The sequence below is a fragment of the Vombatus ursinus genome, unplaced genomic scaffold, assembly GCF_900497805.2.
Source record: "Vombatus ursinus unplaced genomic scaffold, bare-nosed wombat genome assembly UNPS02015175.1, whole genome shotgun sequence".
NCBI classification, from domain to species: Eukaryota; Metazoa; Chordata; class Mammalia; order Diprotodontia; family Vombatidae; genus Vombatus; species Vombatus ursinus.
In genome coordinates, this window is record NW_020954953.1 from 7028161 (window position 1) to 7048841 (window position 20681).

A 20681-nucleotide genomic window follows, 5' to 3' on the forward strand; every position below is an offset into this window, starting at 1 on the left:
CCCCTTTCTCCTCCTCCCCTGCTCATTGGAACTCCAAACCCTGAGGCAAGAGGAGAAACAAGGGGGAAAGCCAGAGGCAAGGAAAGAGAGGAGAACGAAGGAGGGCGCCCCAACCATCTGCACAGAAAAGAGGAGGAGAGAAAGGCGGGTTCGGCGGGGACTAAGCAAGGGGACTTGGCTGTGCCTGGCCAGGTTAGCGACTGCCAGGGTGGAACTGGGTGAAACCTAGAGTCAGTGAGCACGAAGCGGAAGAGAAGGCGCCCAGCAGGACCTGGGGGAGGATGGACGCGGATTACCCTGCCTTTGAGAAGCCTCTCTGCAGAGAGTTTAAGCACTTCTGCAAAAGGCTAGGTGAGGCATACCAAGAGCTGAAGGAGGACCTCACCCCTTACAAAGATGATCGCTACTACAGGTAGGGTGAGCCTGGGGAGCTAGCGGCCCGTGGGACGCCCTTCTCCGACGCCCCACCCGGCCATAGCACAAGGGCTGTCTCTGCCTTGCCCGCTGCCACCATCAGGGAAACATGGAGATGGGCTGGGGAAGGGGAGGGAGAGAGATTGTCGGGCAGCTGCTGCCGTTGTTTGCCAATGCGATGTATAGAACGCTGTAGAAGCGCAAATAGGGTATGCCAAAAGTCCAATGGTTCTATATGGGTTGATAAAAGTCCCCGACTTTTTTACCCGGGGAATGGCTGGGCTCAGAGACCCTTTGAGTTGCCAAAGCATGTCTGGGAATGGGAGCGATTGTCCATCCTGCTGTTAGGGTGGTGGAGCTTGGACAGGCGAGTCTTCGCCCATCTGGGGCTCTCAGAATATTTCTGAGGCTGGAAGAGTTGGTTTAGGAATCCAGCAGTCATTGGTCACAGGAACTCTCTATGAAGGGCCGTTCTTCATTCCTGGGAAAAGTGGGGGAGGGGGCTTCCTTAGGCAATCTCTGTGGAGCCCCCCGGCCACTTTCCCACCATCTTTTTCCTCCCGCTGTCGGTACCTGCTTCCCTTCCTCTTCTGCCCTCCTATCATTTCCACTATCCTTGTTCCCTGCTTATGCCTTAGGCCTGCTGGAGCCACCTATGAAACACTGCCCGTGATAAGATATATTTGAAGAGTGATTGTTTTGGCTGTCCTTGTGTTTCATGTTTTCTTTTGTTCTTGTTGACTTCTTATTTTAATTAATACTCAAGGTGAGGACTTGTAGAATATTGCCATAGACTCAAAGCATGACACTAAGATTTCTCAGGCCGGTATTCCATCTTAGTTATAACATAGTCAACCATACAAATGCTTGAACATTTTTCTAACTCAGCAGGCTGGTGCAGTGGAACAAAGCACTTTACAGGACTGGGTTCTAGTTCCAGATCTGCTGCTGTGTGATTCTGATCGAATGTTTTATTGTGTGATCATAGAAGCATTTCCAAAAATCACAGAATTTCAGAGTTGGAAGAGACCTCACAGGCCTTCTAGTCCAACCTACACCTTAACAAGATCCCCATGACAACAGACCCGAATACTGGAGATCTAGAATTTGCTTGAAAACCTCTAGAGAGGAGGAACTCTGGAGGCAGCCCATGACACTTTCAGAGACCCCAAATTGTTAAGTTTTTCCTTACGCCAATCCTAAATTTGCTTGTTTTTAACCAATTGCCCTACTTCTGCCCTCTGGGAGAAGCAAAATCATGAGGTGCACCTTCAAATATTTGAAGACTGCTATCATGTAACTCCTGAGTCTTCTTTTCCCACCAAGCTAAACACCTTCAATATTTTTTACTGATTCTTATAGGGCATGCACTTCACCCCCTTCTGGACATTCTCCTACATGTCAATGTTCTTTCTAAAATATAGTGCACAGAATTGAATGTTGTTGTTCAGTTGTGTCCAGTTATTCATGATCCTATTTGGGGTTTTCTTGGCAAAGATACTGGAATGGTTTGCCATTTCCATCTCCAGCTCATTTCAGAGATGAGGAAACTGAGGTAAAAAGTATTAAGTGACTTGCACAGGGTCACACAGCTAGTGTCTGAGGCCAGATTTGAATTCAGATCTTTCCAACTCCAAGCCCAATGTTCTATCCTCTGTGTCACCTAGCTGCCCACAGAATTGAACCACACTCCAAACCATTGAACCATACTCCAAATATGTTCTGATCAGAGCAGAGTACAGTGGCACTATCACCTGCCAAGTCCTGGACATTATTCCTCTCTTGATGCCCCCTAGTATCACTTTAGACTCCTTGGCTGCCTCATCACACTGTAGATTTAATTATGCAATCCATCATAATCTCTAGGTCTTTTTTCAGATGATCTAGTCATACCTTCCCCATCTTGTATTTGCATAGTTGATTTTTTCAACTCAAGTGTAAGACTTTATATCTTTTCCTCTTAGATTTATATTTATGTCAATATTCTTTCCTGTTAAAAATCTTTTTGTATCCTGACTCTCTTCCAATGTGCTGTCTCTCCCAGTTTTACGTCATGTCACCTACTTCACAAGGTTGTTTGTGAAGATCAAATATGATCAGAGTATTTTACAAACCTTTAATTGCTATAAAGGTGTTAACTTTGTTATTATCTATGATAAACATACCATTTATGCCTTTCCTCATCTGTAAAACAGCTGAATTAGATGATTTCTAAGATTTCTTCCAGATCTACAATTCTAATTTTAATAGTTATTTCTTTTAAGGATGACAAATGAATTAATTGATTTTGTGGTTAAGTTTTTTTTCAGTCATATACAATTCTTCATTACTCCATTTGGGTTTTCTTGGTAAAGATACTAGAGTGGTTTGCCATTTCCTTCTCCAGCTCATTTTACAGATGAGGAAACTGAGGCACACAGGGTTAAGTGACTTGTCCGGGGTGACACAGCAAGGAAGTGTCTGAAGCCAGATCTGAACCTAGGAAGATGAGTCTTCCTGCCTCCAGGCCCAGCACTCTATCCACTGTACCACCTAGTTACCTGAATTAGTTGAAATGTACCAAATTGGTAGAGGTACCATCTTTAGCTACTTTTCATATACACACCCAGAGAAGGTACTAGATTTGGAGTCAGAGGACTTGAATTTGAATTTTAATGACCACTTGTGTAATGATGAGCAAGTTTCTCAGGGCTTCATTTTCTCCATCTATAAAATGGTGGCTTTGGAATAGGTAACTTCTAAGGTCCCTTTTAGTTCTGAATCTATGATTTTATGATCATTCTTTTTCAAAATTTCTTTAAGGATCACCCCAAAATAAAACATCCATCCTCTTTCAAATGTAACCTATAGCCAATTATAATGCTCTGGGTTCACACAGATTGAATTTCTTCTTAGAAGGGTCTCACACATATTTCTTTGGCCAATCTTCTTCCTCTTTCTGAAAACACAAGAATTTGGCTTATTTTGCCACTTAGGATTTCTTAGACTCATAGATAATGGATGTACAGCTAGAAAGGACCTTAGAAGTTATCTAGTCCAATTTCCTCATTTTATAGATGAGGAAACTGAGGCCCCCAGAGATTTAGTAACTTGCCTAAGACCACAAAGCCCAGTTTTGAGCTTAGGTTCTCTGTTTCCAAATCCAAGTTCTCTTTCCATGGGGTTTCCCTTTGGAACTGTTTTTTTACATTTAGATCTCTACAATAGAAGGAAAAAGACCTTCAGTTCCTATCCAAATATTCTGCCTAACAAGATACAAAAAAATATGAAATAACACCAGACTTGGAACTAGAACATCTAGCTTTGACTTAGTCGCCTATGAATTTTGTGATCTTAGGAACGTCAGTTAATCTCTATGTAACTCAGTTTCCTTAGCTATGAAATAGGCTGATATTGTCACTACCTTCCTCACAGAATTGTTTTGAAAGCATAGAATCATACTGTCTCAGAGCTGGAAGGGATCCCAAAGGTTATATAGTCCAAACTTTTTCTGATACAATATATTTACTCTACAATATATTTAAAAATATATTTAATATATTTACAATATATTTAAAAAGTATCTCTACAATACATTTAAAAAGTATCCAATCTCTATTTCAACACTTCCAGTGGTACAGAGTACACTACCTCAGAGACAGCCCATTTCATCTGCAGACAGTTCTAATCAATTGGAAATTCTTGCTTACTTTGAAGCCACACAACATAAATTTAATCCCATTTCTAAAAAAGTGCTAAGTTAATTGTAAACAACTATTGTATGTATTATTAGTATTACTAGGTTTCTATTTGGAGAGTGTGCAATCTGGCTACAAAGTAGGACTGCTACTACCTTTACTCTTCAGACCTACAATGATCTGGGAAGAACCTTAAAAGTAATCTCATTCAACCTTTTCCTTTTACCAATAGAGACCCTGAGGCCAGAGAGGTGAAGTGATTTGCTCTAGAGCACACAGCTAATTAGTTGCAGAATTATGCCTAGAACCCAAGAGTCCTGGACCCTATTTTCAAGCTGCTTCTACTGTCTCGGGGGGACCTCAGGACTTCCAGAAAACTTTATAATCAGACAACATGCTGCCTGTAATGTCTCTGATTAGTATTCTTTTTCTCCAGGGGGATATCTGGACTTTCAGAAAATTCTGGGCAACTTCTTAGCAAGCAGGAGAGGGAAAAGACAAGGCTGTTAAGGCACTTTTTCCAAAAGACTAGTTGCATATCAGTTAACTTTGGAACTAGTTGCGTATTAGCTGTGTAAGTTTGTACCTTTGGAAAACTACTTTATGATCTAAGGACTCACCATCAGTCCTATGAAATGAACATGAGCTTTTGACTGTTCATATACATCAGTGACTTGTGAAATTTAGTTAGCAGGTTTTTCCTATGACCCTCTGTTCTTGGGGAATTTGAAGCCAACAATTTTACTAACCTGTTGCTTTAATTTCCAGATATGATTTGATCTTCAAGTTTCTCTTCTCAATTCCAGTAAACACACTCCAAGTAGATGTCTCTGAAATCTGGAGTTCTCTACTCTTTCTGTCACTTCAAAAACAATAAAATTATTCACTAGGCTGAAATGAATGAGAATATAAAAATTACACATGTAAATCAGACCCAGTGAGAGAACCTGCTTTCTTTTTCTCTTGTTTTTGTCCAGAAAAAGTTTCAGGTCTTGGCAAGGCTGAACATTGGGTAGATGAACAAACATGGGATCCCAGATTTAGAGGTAGAAGGGACCTTAAAGCCCAATTCCTGCATTTTACAGGTGAGAAAACTGAGGCCTACGGAGGTTAAGTGACTTGCCCTGAGTCACACAGGTAGAAAGCACTAAAGGTGGGATTTGAACTCAGTCCCTCTGATTGCAAAGTCATTGTTTTTTCCTGTTGCACTGCATGGCCTCAGATGGTAATAGAAAAGATGAAGGGTTAATAATAATTCAGTAAAGGAATCATAGGGTTGTTTTTTCTGTTTCTATAATTGGTTTTACTTATTCTTTGGGTAAACTGACATGGCTCAAAAGTAGAAACAGGTTCATCTTTAGTTGACATTTACAGTGGCATCATCCTCGCGACTTGACAATCTTGCCCTACTCTGTCCTGTTTGGACCACTTCTGGAATATTGTGATGATTTCTGGGCACTGCATTTGAAGGGCCTGGAGAGTCTCATGAGGATTGATTGAAGGAACTGGAGAGATTTAACCTGGAAGAGAGATTTAGAGACAACAAAATAACTCTCTTCTAGTATCTGGAAGATGGATTGACCATGTTCTGATTTTACCCCAAGGGCCAAAGCACTGGGCAGAAGTTGTAGACAAACACATTTAGGTTTGATACAAGGAAATACTAACAATTTGAGATATCCCAAAGTGAAATAGAGGCTGCCACAACGGGTAAATATTTTCCTCTCACTTAAGATCTTCAAGCAAAGGCTAGATTATCAATAGTTGAGTATGATATAAAGAGGATTCCTGCTTAGGTATAGGTTGGGTCTCATGACTTCTGAAGTTCCTTACAATTCTGACGTCTATGATTCTATAAATAAGATAAGAAGTGAAAGCATTCTAATCCTGCTTTTACAGGTGAGAAAACTGGAGCTCAGAGAGATTAAGAGATGCCTAAGGTCACACAACTAATTAAGTAAACTTTCAAACCTGATGTTTCTGACTCCAGACACTGGAACCTTTTTACTCTGCCATACTGCTCCCTCATGGTCAATTGGAGAAAACATATTAGAAAATTGGTTTTCACAGCTGAAGCATTTTCTTCTTTCTTTCTTATAGTTTTGGTGTACAAAACCAGAAAAGGTTATAACTCAGTAGCTCTATTCTATATACCCAAATAGAAATGAGAAGAAATATTGGCAAAGATTAGAATATTGAAAACTTCCAAATCAATCAACAAGTATTTATAAGTGTCTACTATATGTCTGCCGCTGGGTTTGACTTTGGAGACACAAAGACAAAAAATGAATGTCTCTATCTTCAAGGATTTTACGTTATGTTGGAGAGACAGCATATATCTATATATACACATATATATGTATACATACATATATATGTACTATATATATAATTTTATATGAAATATGTACAAAATATATTCAAATAAATAGGAATAAGGAAAGGTATTGAATTTGTGATTTCAATGTCAAAGAAGACACTGTAATTGATGAGGAAACTCCCTCTACCACAATCAACACCTTCCCTGCAAGTTAGCCCTCTGAAAGTTGCCAGAGCATTGAGAGGTTAAGTGACTTACCAAGCTGATGCAACCTATATATACCAAAGAAGGGACTTGAACCCAGGTCTTCCTGATTCTGAGGTCAATTATCTAACCACTACACATTTTTTCATTTTCTTGATAACATTTTTGTTTCTTTTTTCTATGATTTGTTCTTTGTGCCATGAATTCTCTAGGATTAAGTTTTTTAATCTTCAATTAATTTTAATCCTCTCCTCAAAGACCATTTATTAAATAAGGTTTTTTGTACTGTGGTCAGTAAAGGATGTGTTTAATATTTCTGCTTTTCTGCATTTATATGTGAGGTTTTTTTATACCCTAACACATGGTCAATTTTGATAAAGGTACTATACATAGCTGAGATGCATATATATTTTTTCTATTCTAATTCATTAATCACTAGAGTTCTATCTTAGCTAACTATTCTGAAATTCTGTGTAGTGCAATATAGTTCTTCCCAGATATTTAAGGTTAAACACTTTGAATCTTCAGGGATCTCTCTGGCATTTCAGGACAGAATGCTATAGAACTTGGAACCTTTAGGCCTAAGGTTTTCTTGTCTAAGAACTACTGTGATCATACCTATTGCTGTTACTGCTGATGGCTTCCCAAAGTACTGCTTGGATATTTAACACATTGGAGTTTTCCTGGAGAAATCCTCCTCTATTATTGCTTTGGGATACAGAGATCTGTAGGATACAAATATCTCTGGCAAATCTTTGGTTACTCTGGAAGGCTTCTGGCTTGTTACCTTGTGCTAGACTTAGTTTTACTAGCCATATCCTCTTTCTGATTGCCCACAGGCTTCCGCCTGACTTTTTGTGGAGTTATTGTGTGGAAGAAGCCACTTACAGTAGTTTCTCATTGAATTTCTTGATCATTATTTGGTCTGGTGTGATTTTTAGGGTTTGCCTGTTGGGGGCTGTTCAAGCAGTCATTTTGGTCAGAAATTCTCTTACTCATTTCTTGACCCCTTGCATTCTGGCTTCAAGGCTTGTTACTCAACTAAGACTTCTCTTTCCAAAGCAACTATTGACCTCTTAATTGACAAATACAATGACCTTTCCTTACTCCTAATCCTTCTTGACCTCTTCAGCATTTGCTACTGTTGATCATCCTCTCCTTCCACATAGTCTGCCCTCTCTTGGTTTTCATTCTACATGTCTGGTTAAAGTTTCTCAGTCTTCTTTGATGGATTATCATTCATATTCTGCCCCTAACATGCAACTGTATCCCAAGGTTATGTCCTGTATCCCCTTCCCTTCTCTCTCTATACCCTCTATCTCAATTATACTATCATCTGTCGTGGATTCAGTTATTATCTCTATGGTGATGAAACCCAGATATATATTTAAAGCTCTAGTCTTTCTCCTGAGCTCCACATATGAACTGCTTACTGGACACTTCCAACTGTATGTCCTGTAGGTATCTCCAATAGTCCCAAAATAGAACTTAGCTTTCTGCTAAACCCATCCATCTCACTAATTTTCCACATTTTGGATGAAATTATTAGAAAGATAAGTCAATAATTTCTCAGATGTTTTGTTTTTAGTAGAAATCCTCTATTACTACAAAATCTTATCTCTGTGCTATTTTAACTATCTATATCTAGAAGGCGTTGCCCATATCCTCCATCTGTCTCAGTGGTATACATTATACTCCCACAATATCATTTGCTTCTCTTTAAGAAAAAAAAAAAACTTTCAAGTCAGAAAATTCAACAAACACTTATTAAGTACCTACCTTGTGCAAGGCACTATTCTAGACCCTGGGGGATACAAAGATAAAAACAAAATAGTCTCTACCCTCAAGGAACTTGCATTCTATGAAGGGAGCTCCTTTATATTCTATTTATAGTCTACCTTCAACCAAAGGCTTTTGTTCTTAGACTTATGCATTTCCACATAGACAGACATTCAAATCAACTCGACAAACATTTGTTAAGTGATCACTATATATAAGGTACTGGGAATATTATGTAAGCATGGGCTGGGCATTTAATCCAGGCCTTCTGCTTTGGAGGGAAGCATGTTAGCACTGAATCACCAATATGGTACCCTAGTGGAATCTTGATGTTACTTTAGCATAGTGTTACTCTGCTGCTTCTTTTAGATCTACATTTCCTTTTTAACCAATATGAAGTAGTGTGTAAGCTTCCATCAGATGTTTTGAGTTGCTTCTTAAATTCCAAAAGGCTTATGTAGGAGGCATTTCCCTAGAGGACAGCTGTTCTTTCTGTGGTACACGTAATGAAATTATGCTACGTTTAGTTGTTTGGTTTTTTTTTTTTTTTTGGTTTGGTATAGTTTCTACTCTAATACAAATCTATCTAATCTTTGACTTGTTTGCTTATAAGGATCTAATTGATCCCTAGATAGGACTGATTTCTTTAATACTTAATTTCATTTATTGATTGCTTATTGCATAGTTGTACAATTGTCCTTTAAACATGATGTAGGTAGGTGCACCTAGACCTTTTCCTGGGTCTTTATTGCCTCCATTAATGAAGACTTTGTTCTGGCACTGATGGTGTCTCCTTATACAAAATACAAAAGTTCTACTTTATCCCGACAATGTGGACTTCACTCTGGAATTGATATTTCCCTATCCAAGGTATAAAATATCACACTACTTCCATAGATGAGGACTTTTTTTCTTTTGTATTGATAATGTCTTCAGAATAAGGAATTAAACTCCTTGTCTTGTCCTTGGTTGTTCCACTATCACCCCATGGAGGATAACTGATTGACTTATAGTCAGTTCATACCCCTCTAATATACCTTTGAATTTTTTTTAAGGATTACAGAGACAAGGGAAGAAAGAATAGATCTGGGAGATTGGAGAGAAGCTCTTTAATACATGGAAGAACTTGATTCTCTGGAGTAAAGCTGCATGGAGAAGTGCACATGGTCCCTTAGGAAACAGATGAATAGAGAGGACTATCAACCAGATCGAAGTAGGCTCTCACCTGTGGATGGCTGGAGCCAAACACAGTAGGCCAGAGACAGGAGAGTCAGGAATCAAGTAGAAGTTTAATTTCAAAGTGAGGGAAACAGCTTGCAAGCAAGGAGGGATCTGGACACATGTGTCAAGGCCCCACCCCTACTGGGGGGACCCGAGACAGTATGGGGAGATTTTAACACTTATATGCACAGTGAACTGCAGCCTTGACAATGAGGGGTAACAGCAATAATGAGACAAGTTTGATTCATAGCAGGGTTTCATGATCAGAATATGGATACAGCAGGTGCTTGTCAAGCTCAGAGAACGTCTGGTGCTGGTCAAAGCAATACAATAATTACATGATTTTGCCAGAGGATGAGATCATCCAGAGGGTGAGCACAAAGGATTGTTGTTATGCCAAGCTCAGGGCACAGCTTGCTTGCTGGCCCTTAGCTCTGGAAAACAGGGTGTTTCCTAATACCTTGACATTTCCCCATTTTGGCAAAAAGGAGGGAGTCTGAAAGAACCCCCACCTTTCTGGCCAATAAAGGAGAGGCAGGTATAAGCCAATATGCCATGAGAGACCAGTTGGATCCGGATGAGATGTTGCCCAGGGGGTTAGTTCCTTGAAGGGACCTATCAGGGAAGCATGTCCCAGGTATAACTGCAAAACTCACAATAGGGCAAAGACCATAAACAGTTACAGTAATAGGTCTTGTTTAGCCATTGCTTGCAAACAGAAAAGGGGGGGCAAGAATGTAGAGGGAGAAAATGACAAAACATGCTTGAATTAGGGCCTTGGGGGTTGGGCACATAACAAAAGGGGAGAAGAAGAAAAACTAGAACAGTATACTCACCCCTCATTTAGAATTTTGGGACAGCTGCCTCAACCAGATGTTGGCTGCTTCTGGGTCCATACTAGACAAACATTGAGGTCCCCAGAGCGTTCTGCTGTTCACTCAGAGTAAGAGCTTTCTTCAGATAATCTAGGAGTCCACACTCACAAGTTTGGCAGCTGTGAGAGTAGTCAGAAGGACCTGGTGGGGGCCCTTAGAGAAAACTTCTTGCATCAATCTTTGAATCTGAGTTTCTGGTCAGCATAACAAAGGTTCTTAGTTAAGAGTCTCTATTTTTTTTTTTTTTGGCTAGGCAATGGGGTTAAGTGACTTGCCCAGGGTCACACAGCTAGTAAGTGTTATGTGTTTGAGGCCAGATTTGAACTCAGGTCCTCCTGAATCCAGGGCTGATGCTCTATCCTCTGCTCCACCTAGCTGCCCAAGTTAAGAGTCTCTAAAGAGCACATAGTTTCCCAGCCACACAGTGCTAGATTCAAACAATGTAAAAAGTTTTCTCACAATTCCCATAACTGTATAATTACATTAAGTAAGGTTCAGATCAAACTACTTAAAGGACTCACAGTGGACTAGTTCTGAGAAAGGAAATTTGCATGTCACCAAGGCAATCAAGAAAACTTAAATATAAACCATGCAAACCAATACAATAATTACCAACAATGTTAACTAACGTTATTTCCTTGTATCCTAGTAACCCATTCTCAAAGTCCATTTAATCAGCACTTCTTGAGTCCCAGATGTCTCATGTAGTTATCTAGTCCCCAGATATCTTTTCTTTGACAATAGGCTTTATTCTCAGGACATCTCTAAAGGGGTCTCTGCTTCTCTGGTTACAAATCTAGAGGTTCCTAGATGATTCTGAAACTTCAGAGAATTTCAGTTTATATACCATTTTCTGTTTTTATCCTTACCTAAATCCTATACCTGATATAAGAATCTTTTAAAAATTTATGAGGGTCCAACTGCAAAATGAACTTTTCTGCACTTTAAGATTATCAGACAGATGCCTTAAAAATGGGAAAATAATTTCACTTTCTTTACCATTATCGACACATGTGTAACTTCTCTAATCCTTAATTAATAAATCCTTAATCCAATTAAGAACTTATTACTAAAACATACTCAAAGCCTGGATTTCCATGATAAATAAATTTGTAATAAGTATATAGTTCTTAGAGAAAACAGTTTAATCCTGTTGCTTTCCCAAAATTTACTATTCCATTTATCTAGAAAACGTTTTACATTACATCTTTGTCTTATTACTTTATCTAATCATTGCCCCCTCAAGAGGATATCATCCCTATATTATAATTTGACCACAAATACAGGCTAAAATTGAAAGATATTCATACTTGCATCCTATTATAGTAACTTAGAGATGCTCCAGTGTCAATCTATTATTTAATAGATTTAGTATTGTACTTACAAAACTTCTTGATTATAGAAATTTTCTATAAAAGGAAAAAGGACATAGTTATAACAATGTCATATATCACAACTCCCTTAGCTCTGTTTGATTCCAGGCATGAGTCATATCTGATAGTCAAACATGTAGTCACGGGGTGTAGCAAGGCTCAGGATTAACTAGGTGGGGAAATTTCTTTTTCAGAAAGGAAATAGCACAATGGGGAAATAGAGTTAAGAGGATCCTACCTAGGCTAAAACTTTTCTTTTTTTTTCTTTTGCACTTAATAGTATTTTTTCCAATTACATGTAAAGAAAGTTTTCAACATTCATTTTTGTAATATTTTGAATTCCAGATTTTTCTTCTTCCCTCCCTTCCCCCACCAAGATAGCAAGCCATCTGATACAGATCATATATGTACAGTCACGTTAAACATATTTCCACATTAGTCATGTTGTGAAAGAAGAATCAGAACAAAAGAGAAAAACCATGAGAAAGAAAAAAAACAAACCAAAAAAAAGTGAAAGTAATATGCTTCAATCTGCATTTAGACTCCATAGTTCTTTCTCTGGATGTGGATAGCATTTTCCATCATGAGTCTTTTGGAACTGTCTTAGATCACTGTACTGCTGAGAAGAGCTAAGTCTATCATAGGTGATCATAGCACAATGTTGCAGTTACTGTGTACAATGGTTTCCTGGTTCTGCTCACTTCACTGAGCATCAGTTCATGTAAGTCTTTCTAGGTTTTTCTGAAATCTGCCTGCTCATCATTTTTTATAGCACAGTAGTATTCCATGACATTCATATACCACAATTTGTTCAGTCATTCCCAATCCAAAACTCTTCCCAGGTACAAACAACAAATACTTGATAGTTGGTTCATCATTAATATGTTGAAGCTACATCTTTAAACCACTATAAACACTTTCATAATAGCCAAAAATTTCAAATGAAAACTTGCTATTATAGTAAATTTATTAACTGCTTTATAACAAAATTTACCTTATTAAATATTTAACAATTTTCAAATATCTATTTTTATCCCATCCTTTTAAAAGCCCAATTCATGTGTAACAGCATACAGATTAAAAAGTTGTTTTTTCTGACAGCATTTCCATTACAACGGTCTCTTAAATTTCACTATATTGTATAATATAAGAGAATATAAGAAAATTACTATATAATAGTATACTATAGAATATTATAGAATATAATTATATATAATTATATAATATACTATGTAATAACTATATAAGAGAATTAGAAATAAAATAATAACATAAACAACATTTAAAACCTGAAGCAAAACTTCAGATGACATCAATTGCATTTTCAAATTATCACATAGAAAAATCAATGATCTTATGATTACTTTTGGCATTTTAAAACCACTTTAGAGTTATCAGGTATGGAACAATTATATTCAATTAAAGAAATAATAATAATATAGTGCTTAGAATATGCCAGTCACTGTGTTAAACACTTTACAATCATTATATCATTTTGATCTTCACAATGATAACTACCATTGTTATTTTTCTCCTTACAGATCAAAGATAAGATAATTTGCCTAAGATTATACAGCTAATAATTTTCTGCAACCAGAATGTAATTCAAATTTCCCTACATTTTTCCAGTATTTTTTTTTCAATACCAGTATTTGGGAATCTGATTTGGGATGGGAGGGGTTAATTGGGAGAAGGTCTCTTGATCTAGGGGAGTCACAGGAGTCTCTTTGGTTTAAACAATCTTTTCTCTTTTCATGGCCAAAAATGCCAAAGAAGGATTAACAAGAGGTTGCTGTAAGGTGCAAACCATTTACCTTTTTTTTTTTCTTTCTTCACTCTGGGCTTGCTTCCAAATGAGCTGCCTTCCTTCATTGCCCTAGAAAAATGAAGCTATTGATCTTGCCATTTACTTTTAAAACTTTTATAAAATCCAATCCTTATTTTTCCTTAAAAAATTCTACAGAGTGGTACCCCAAAGCTTATTAAGATATTTCAGAAATGAGTGAGTTCCTAGAACTACCCCAAGATCTCAGGGGTTCTCCCCTGCAATCTTAAAATAATTAATCATCAGACTCCTTAATCTGCTAAAATGTTTTTAGTAGTTCTACAAACTTTGATTATCTGACTTTATTTTTGTAATTTCAACATAGCCAAAGCTGAAATGACAGAAAAAGTGTCTTGCAGATTTTTTTCTTTTTCTCTTTTCTTATAACCTAATTTCCCAAGGAAAGCCTAAAGTGGGAATTAGTTCTACCTACTGGGACAATTGCTTCAGGCATGAAAGCTAATGAGCTTTTCCAGTGTTCTAAACTCCTTGGCTACAGCCCTTAGAAGTTTTCTGGCTGGCTGCATTTAAAATCTTTCAAGGTAACATCATCCAGCTCAACACAAATACAACACAGACATTTTACATTTTACAGAGATACAAACACAGACAAAATGACAAGACAGATACAAACAGACACAGATAGTTTTAACAAAGAGTGCAGTTACAATCCTAATTTTACCGGTTTTTAACAGAGGCACACAGTTACTAGTGCATGCAATTTCAACTTTATAGAGGTGTTCAGTTTAAAAAACAACAGAGGCACATACAGGGACAAGAGGCATGTAGTTACAATTGTTCAGAGGCATGCAATAAAAACAAACAAACAACAACAATAACAATAACAACAAAACAGCAGAGGCACTCAGAGAGTCCAATTAACAGAGGTGTGTAGTTTAAGAAAGGACATCCTTAGCAGAGTAACTGAGATGAACTAGGTCAGTAAAGGGGGCCTGCAGTTTTCCTCACAAAGAAAGGTGAGCTCAACCAAGGTGGGAGCTTGGAGGATTGGAGCAGGGACAAGGGCAGAGGACTTATGAGATGAGAACGGTTGGACTCTGCAGAAATAAATCTCTGATGGCGTCTGGTCCATTCCTGCTGGTACTGGAGAGACCAATAGGCCAGTTCCATATCCAATCCTACCTCTGACACCAACTAATGTCCATCAGACTGAACTGGCCTCTAACCTGTGGATGGTTGGAGGCAAACAAAGTAGGCCTGAGACAGGAGAGTTAGGAAATCAAACAGAAGTTTAATTTCAAAGTGAAGGAAACAGCTTGCAAGCAAGGAGGGATCTGGACACATGTGCCAAGACCCCACCCCTAGTGGGGGGACCCAAGGCAGTATGGGGAGATCTCAGTACTTATACCAATGGCTGCACAGTGAGCTGTAGCACTGACAATGATGGGTAACAGCAACAGGGAGACAAGTTTGATTCATAGCAAGGCTTCATGATCAGAATATGGATACAGCAGGTTGTCCAAGCTCAGAGAACACCTGGTGCTGGTCAAGCAATACAATAATTACCTAATTTTGCCAGAGGATGAGATCATCCAGAGAGTGAGTGCAAAGGATTATTGTTATGCCAAGCTCAGGGCACAACTTGCTTGCTAGGCCTTAGTTCTGGAAAAGAGGGTGTCTCCTAATATCTTGACAGGACCAAGTGGAATTCCTTAACCAAGCCTCCTAGCCTCAGAGGAGTTTCTGAACCACACTGTCTGTATTTAGTGGAAGAACTCTTGGATGAAGCAGGAGCTGGAGCTGAAGACTGACAAGACACAGAACCTAAATGAGGAAGAGAATTAGTGTTATTATTATGTAGATGTTTTACTAATCCCAAATTCTTTCCTCACTTGGGTATGGAAAGACTTCCCTGATGATCTCTTTTGCATCCATGATCTCAGGCATCATCTGTTTGCAGATGGCTTCTAAATCTATATATCAAGTCTTATTCTCTTCCCTGAGCTCCAGTCCCAAATCATCAATTTCCTGCTGGACAGCTCCACTTGAATACCTATAAGCAGCTCAAACACAATACATCCAAACTTGATCTCATTATCTTGCACTTGGCCCCTTCTTCAAATCTTCATTGGGATCAACAAAACTGGGGGGTTAGGCAGGAGTTGTGAGATGAAGTCAGAGAAGTGGTCTCCAACTAGGTTCAGTGTCCCACAGAGTAGATTTGGTAACCCACTATGGAGGGAGGAGCATGTCAGTGACTAGCAAAATGATGGTTTGTCTCACACCATATCTTCTACCAAGATGGCATCCTTTTCTAGAAGTAGCAGGCTAGCCATGACTACTCTTGTCTCAAATGCACCTATATCTCTGAGGGCATAGATAATAAACTCACAGAAGAGAAAAAGTGTTGCATTTGCTGAAGTGTATATCCAGATGATTCAAGGGGGAAAAACCTAGTTTAACTTGTTCAGAAAACCAGGCAAAAGTAGAGAATCTTTTGCCTAAATATTTTAGGTAATAGTAACTATGAAGACCTGGCTTATGCATTAAGATCTGCATTATTTAAGGGAAGCCTACAGTTCCTACTGGGGACACCATGCAGTTTTGTTATATAGGAAAATGTCCTTGGGTGAAAAAAATGAGTCATCTACTGAATCATTTCCAGAAACAGATCTCCAGATGTGAAAGATGCATATGTTAATGACTTTTACTCCTGAGTACATGATATATAAGGGAGGTGGGTGGGTAAATCTAGGGGGAGCATTGTTCTCTTCTATTCTGTCTTGTAGGAAATGTGTTAAACATAAACAATTTTTTAAAATGTCACAACCATTTCAAAGCTGTACTATTACATTTTTTTTAGAATAGCCCAGCTCCCATATGGATAGAAAATTGTGCTTTCATTCAGGGACATCTTATCTAATGTGATCAGACTAATGTTAAGCTGATGAGCATTTTTCTCAAGTATTATCAACTCTAGAAATGAAGGATTATTTTTACATGTGTACACAATTACTAGCTTCCTAATATAATAGGTTTATAACATCAATTCACTGCCTCCTTTCATGCTCTGATTTTGATGTTTGATATGCTCTCATGGGAGCTTAAACTTTGAGTACAAGAGATGGGGAGATTTAAAAGTCTAGTTAGGAAAGAGTAGTATTTACTGTTGGGGACTATGTTTCATAGAGAATCTGAGGCACCAGCACCTTAAAGTCTTCTAAGGAAGTTCCATTGGCAGAGAGTTTTGTAAGGTGAAGAACTACACAATAGATTCTATTCTTGGAAGAATTGTAACTATTATTGCAATTATGCTCCAGTGAAGTCCTATTTCAATGCCTCTTCAAGGCACAGAAGTAACTCTGGGTTTTCAAAGGCTATGCCAGTGTGGTACAACCAAAGCAGGTCTTAATGAGCTTGAAAGAACATGGGAATGATGATAGACTGTCACAGGAGAAGAATCAATCTAGTTAAGTTTGGAAAGACTCATCATCAGAAGTCTGCCCATAGGAGATGAATGTTTGTGGTCATTATAAATCATAAAACTAGTACTGAGATTTTGACATGCATTAATTGATAAAGGGAACACTCAGTGAGGAAATCAGATATTTTTAAGGCGTTGTTATCATTACTGATAGCAATCACAAGGTAGCATGGAAATGGAAAGAGCACTAGATTTGGAGTCAGAAGACTTGAAATTCAAGGACTGGCTCTGTCACCCTAGGCAAGTTATTTCCTCCTTCCTCCTGCCTATTGAGCCTAAAATTCCAAATCATATTTGCAGTAGGTACTTTGTAGGGTTGTCATGAGGGAAAGACTTTGAAAAATATAATAAGTTATATGGGACTTGTGATTCAATTAGCATAGGGAACTTCTGGATTACGAAATTACCCCTACCAATGCAAGCTGGCATCTTCTCTGTGACTTACAATCTTTTAAAGTTTTCCTTTAAGTCTCAGCTAAAATACTGTCTCCTACAGGAAGCCCTTCGTTATTCTAGTGCTTCCCCTCTTTTAATTATTTCCTATTTATCCTGCATATAGCTTTCTTTGTATATGGGGTATTCAGAGAAGGCTAGTACCCTAACCTGGTGTGAGGGTTTGTTGAACCTTTTTCAGAGCTGCTCATCTACCTTTGGTGTCCACTTGTCACAGGTGTCTCACCTGTGACTCCAAGAAACTGTAGCATGAACAGCAGCCACACCCCCAAGTAAAACTGTCTTATCAGACAGGCTAAACCAGGTTGAGGGTAACTGACAGACCTCAAACTCCATGGTGAGTTAGGGGATGTCTACCGCAAGCATGTGAAGACTTCTCCATGCTGAATGGGTGGATGATGACAATTTGTTCCAATGGGCAAGAAGGCGGCTGAAGCAAGTGTGGTGGAGTGCTTGGAGCTCAGTCAGACACTGAAGATGCCAAGGTTATTCACTACATGCTGGGCCATCACCAGTCATCTTTACTTTTGAACTGCTACTCTCTTCCAGAGTGAGGCTGATAATTTTGCCATTGGTCTTCTTTGAAAACTGGAAGATTAGATAGATAGATATAGATACAGATATAGATAGAGATATATTCTCTCATATGTGTGTTGTTCAATCGTGTCCAGCTCTTCATGACCCCATTTGGGGTTTTCTTAGTAAAGATACTGTACTGGTTCTCCATTCCCTTCTCCAGCTCATTTTACATAAGAATAACTGAGGCAAACAGGGTTAAGTGACTTGCCCAGGGTCACACAGCTAGGAAGTGTCTGAGATGGGGATTGGAACTCCTGCTCCTGATTCCAGGGCAGTGCTCTATGCACTGCATCACCTAGCACCTCTATGTAGGATATAAATATATTTCATATATATATGCATGCATGTATATATGTACATACACAGACATACATATACATGTATATGTATATACCCATATATATCCCACATATGTGTGTGTATATATAGCTTCCTTTATGTGCACACACAAGATTATTTTTAAATTTACTTTTAAATAAATTCATCATGGAAAGGAGGGCTAAATTGCAGTTTGCAGTTTACAGTTTAAGGGAAATCCAGATGTAATTTTTTTCACCATCCAAGTTCAGCCACTCCACAAACTCTCAGCAGGCACAGCCCCGCACCCGTGCGCGCCGCCCCACGGCAGACTCGGGCCCGCTCCCTCCTCTCCACTCCATCCCCTCCCGGAGTCTCCGCACCACGTGACCTCGCTACGCGGCGGCTCCGGCGTGCGGGCGTCGCGCTCTGATGAGTTTACGGAACCGGCTGATCGGGCGCCTGCTGCCGCCGCCGCCGTCGCCTCTGCCGCCTCCGCCTCGGCTCGGGCTCGGGCTCGGGCTGCGCCGCTCCGGGCCTTAGCCGCAGAAGCCTCTGCGGGCGTGAGCCGCCGCGGCGCGTGGACATGGAGCCGTGAGTGCCCAGCGAAGGGGCGGGGGGGAGGGACCCAGGCCGGCGACGGCCGGGAGAGGAGGAGGGAGGGACCCAGGTGGGACCGAGGCGTTTCTGGTGTCTGTCTGGTGGGAGGGTGGAGGGGGGACTCCTGTGCAAGTTTGCCTTCCAGGCCAACCCCATCCCCCCGCTCCGCCCCGGGATGAACGAGCCCTTCCCCCCGTCCTCCCCCCATATGGTTGGAGCTTCGTTCCCGGGGCGCCCCCCCTGCGGGGCCTTGGGTTGGGCTGCCCTTCCCTCCTCAGCGCAAGCGCGTATGCAGCCGCCGGGGGGGTGGGGAGGACGGCAATGGTGGGGGGGGCGGGCCCTCCTTGTACACGTGGAACCTGGATACCTACAGTGACTAAAGGTCGGGGCATTGGATCCGGGATGGGGACGGGGACGAGGGGGAGGGCAGAGGGATGCCCAGGTGAGGAATCCGTAGGTAGCTGAGATGTACATCGACAACTGGCCCTTCACGGTCTTTAGAGGGGAATGGGTTCAATGCAACAAACGTTTATTGAGGGACTAGTGGATGGAGGCTTTGGCAGCAGGAAGACCTAGGTTCGAGCGTGGCGCTTGGCACACCGGCTGTGAGACTAGGGGTGAGTCCCATGACCTTTCAGGGCTGCAGAAGACACTTAGTTACGAAGGAGTTTGCTGCTCTGTATTGACGTAGGGAGTTTCCACACTAGGAGGTCATTAGCTTGATGAAGTCACAGGTCTGGACCAAAAGTGTGTGCGAGGCTCTGGGAACAGAAAGGCAGGTCTCTGCTTTCGAGTAGTTTACAGTGTATAGTGTAGGGCATTTTCAAAGCAGCATTGTTTAGGGCTTGGCTCTTGGAGTGAGGAAGACCCGGGTTCAAATCTTGCCTCAAATGAGGGTGTTGGAATTGATGACTTTTAAATTCCCTTCCAGTTCAAAATCTGTGATTCCTCCAAGCTCTTCCCTGCAACATTCCCTGACCCCCCAGACCTCGGGTTCACAACCTAGGAGTCACCCCAAACCCCTCACTATCTCTTTCCATCCCCCCCACATCCCCATATCCCATCTGTTGCCAAGGCCTGTCAATGTCACCTTTGCAGCATCTCTCCAGTACTCCCCCTTCTGACACTGCCACCCCTCTAGTGCAGGCCCTTAGCACGCACACCTGGACTATGGCAATAGCTGCTGGTGGGTCTGCCTACCTCTAGTCTCTCCCCACTCTAGTCCATCATCCATTCAGCCGCTAAAGGGATTTTCCCAAAACACAGGTCAGATCATGTTATCCCCTATTCAAGTGGTTTCCTGTTGCCTCCAGGATCAAACACAAAATGCTGTTTGGCCTTCAAAGCCCTTCATAACCTATCCCCCTTCTACCTTTCCATTCTAACACCTTACTCCCTGACAGATACTCTTTGATCTAGTGATACTGGCTTCCTGGTTCTTCCTTGAAAGAGATACTCCATCTCTTGGTCCTGAGCATTTTCTCTGGCTGTCCTCCATGCCTGAAGCAGCCTTCCTTCTCCAGTCTGCCTACCAATCTCACTGGCTTCCTTTAAGTCCCAACTAAAATTCTCCATTCTACAGGAAGTCTTCTTCAACTCCTCTTAATTCCTTCTGTTAA

The 20681-nt window shown here is 40.3% G+C and overlaps 1 protein-coding gene across 2 annotated transcripts in view; it reads left to right on the top strand.

The window, feature by feature from the left end:
* Window positions 1–281: 281 nt before the first annotated feature.
* LOC114031464 (transmembrane protein 181) overlaps window positions 282–20681 on the top strand; it is a 90954-nt gene continuing 70554 nt past the window's right edge. Inside the window, exon 1 of one of the 2 annotated variants that reach the window (XM_027846534.1) lies at window positions 282–412. In XM_027846534.1, coding sequence (XP_027702335.1) covers window positions 282–412 — 131 coding nt within the window. Of the gene's footprint in view, window positions 413–19000; window positions 19057–20681 lie in introns of those variants that run through there. The other variant, XM_027846535.1, reaches the window with a different exon arrangement.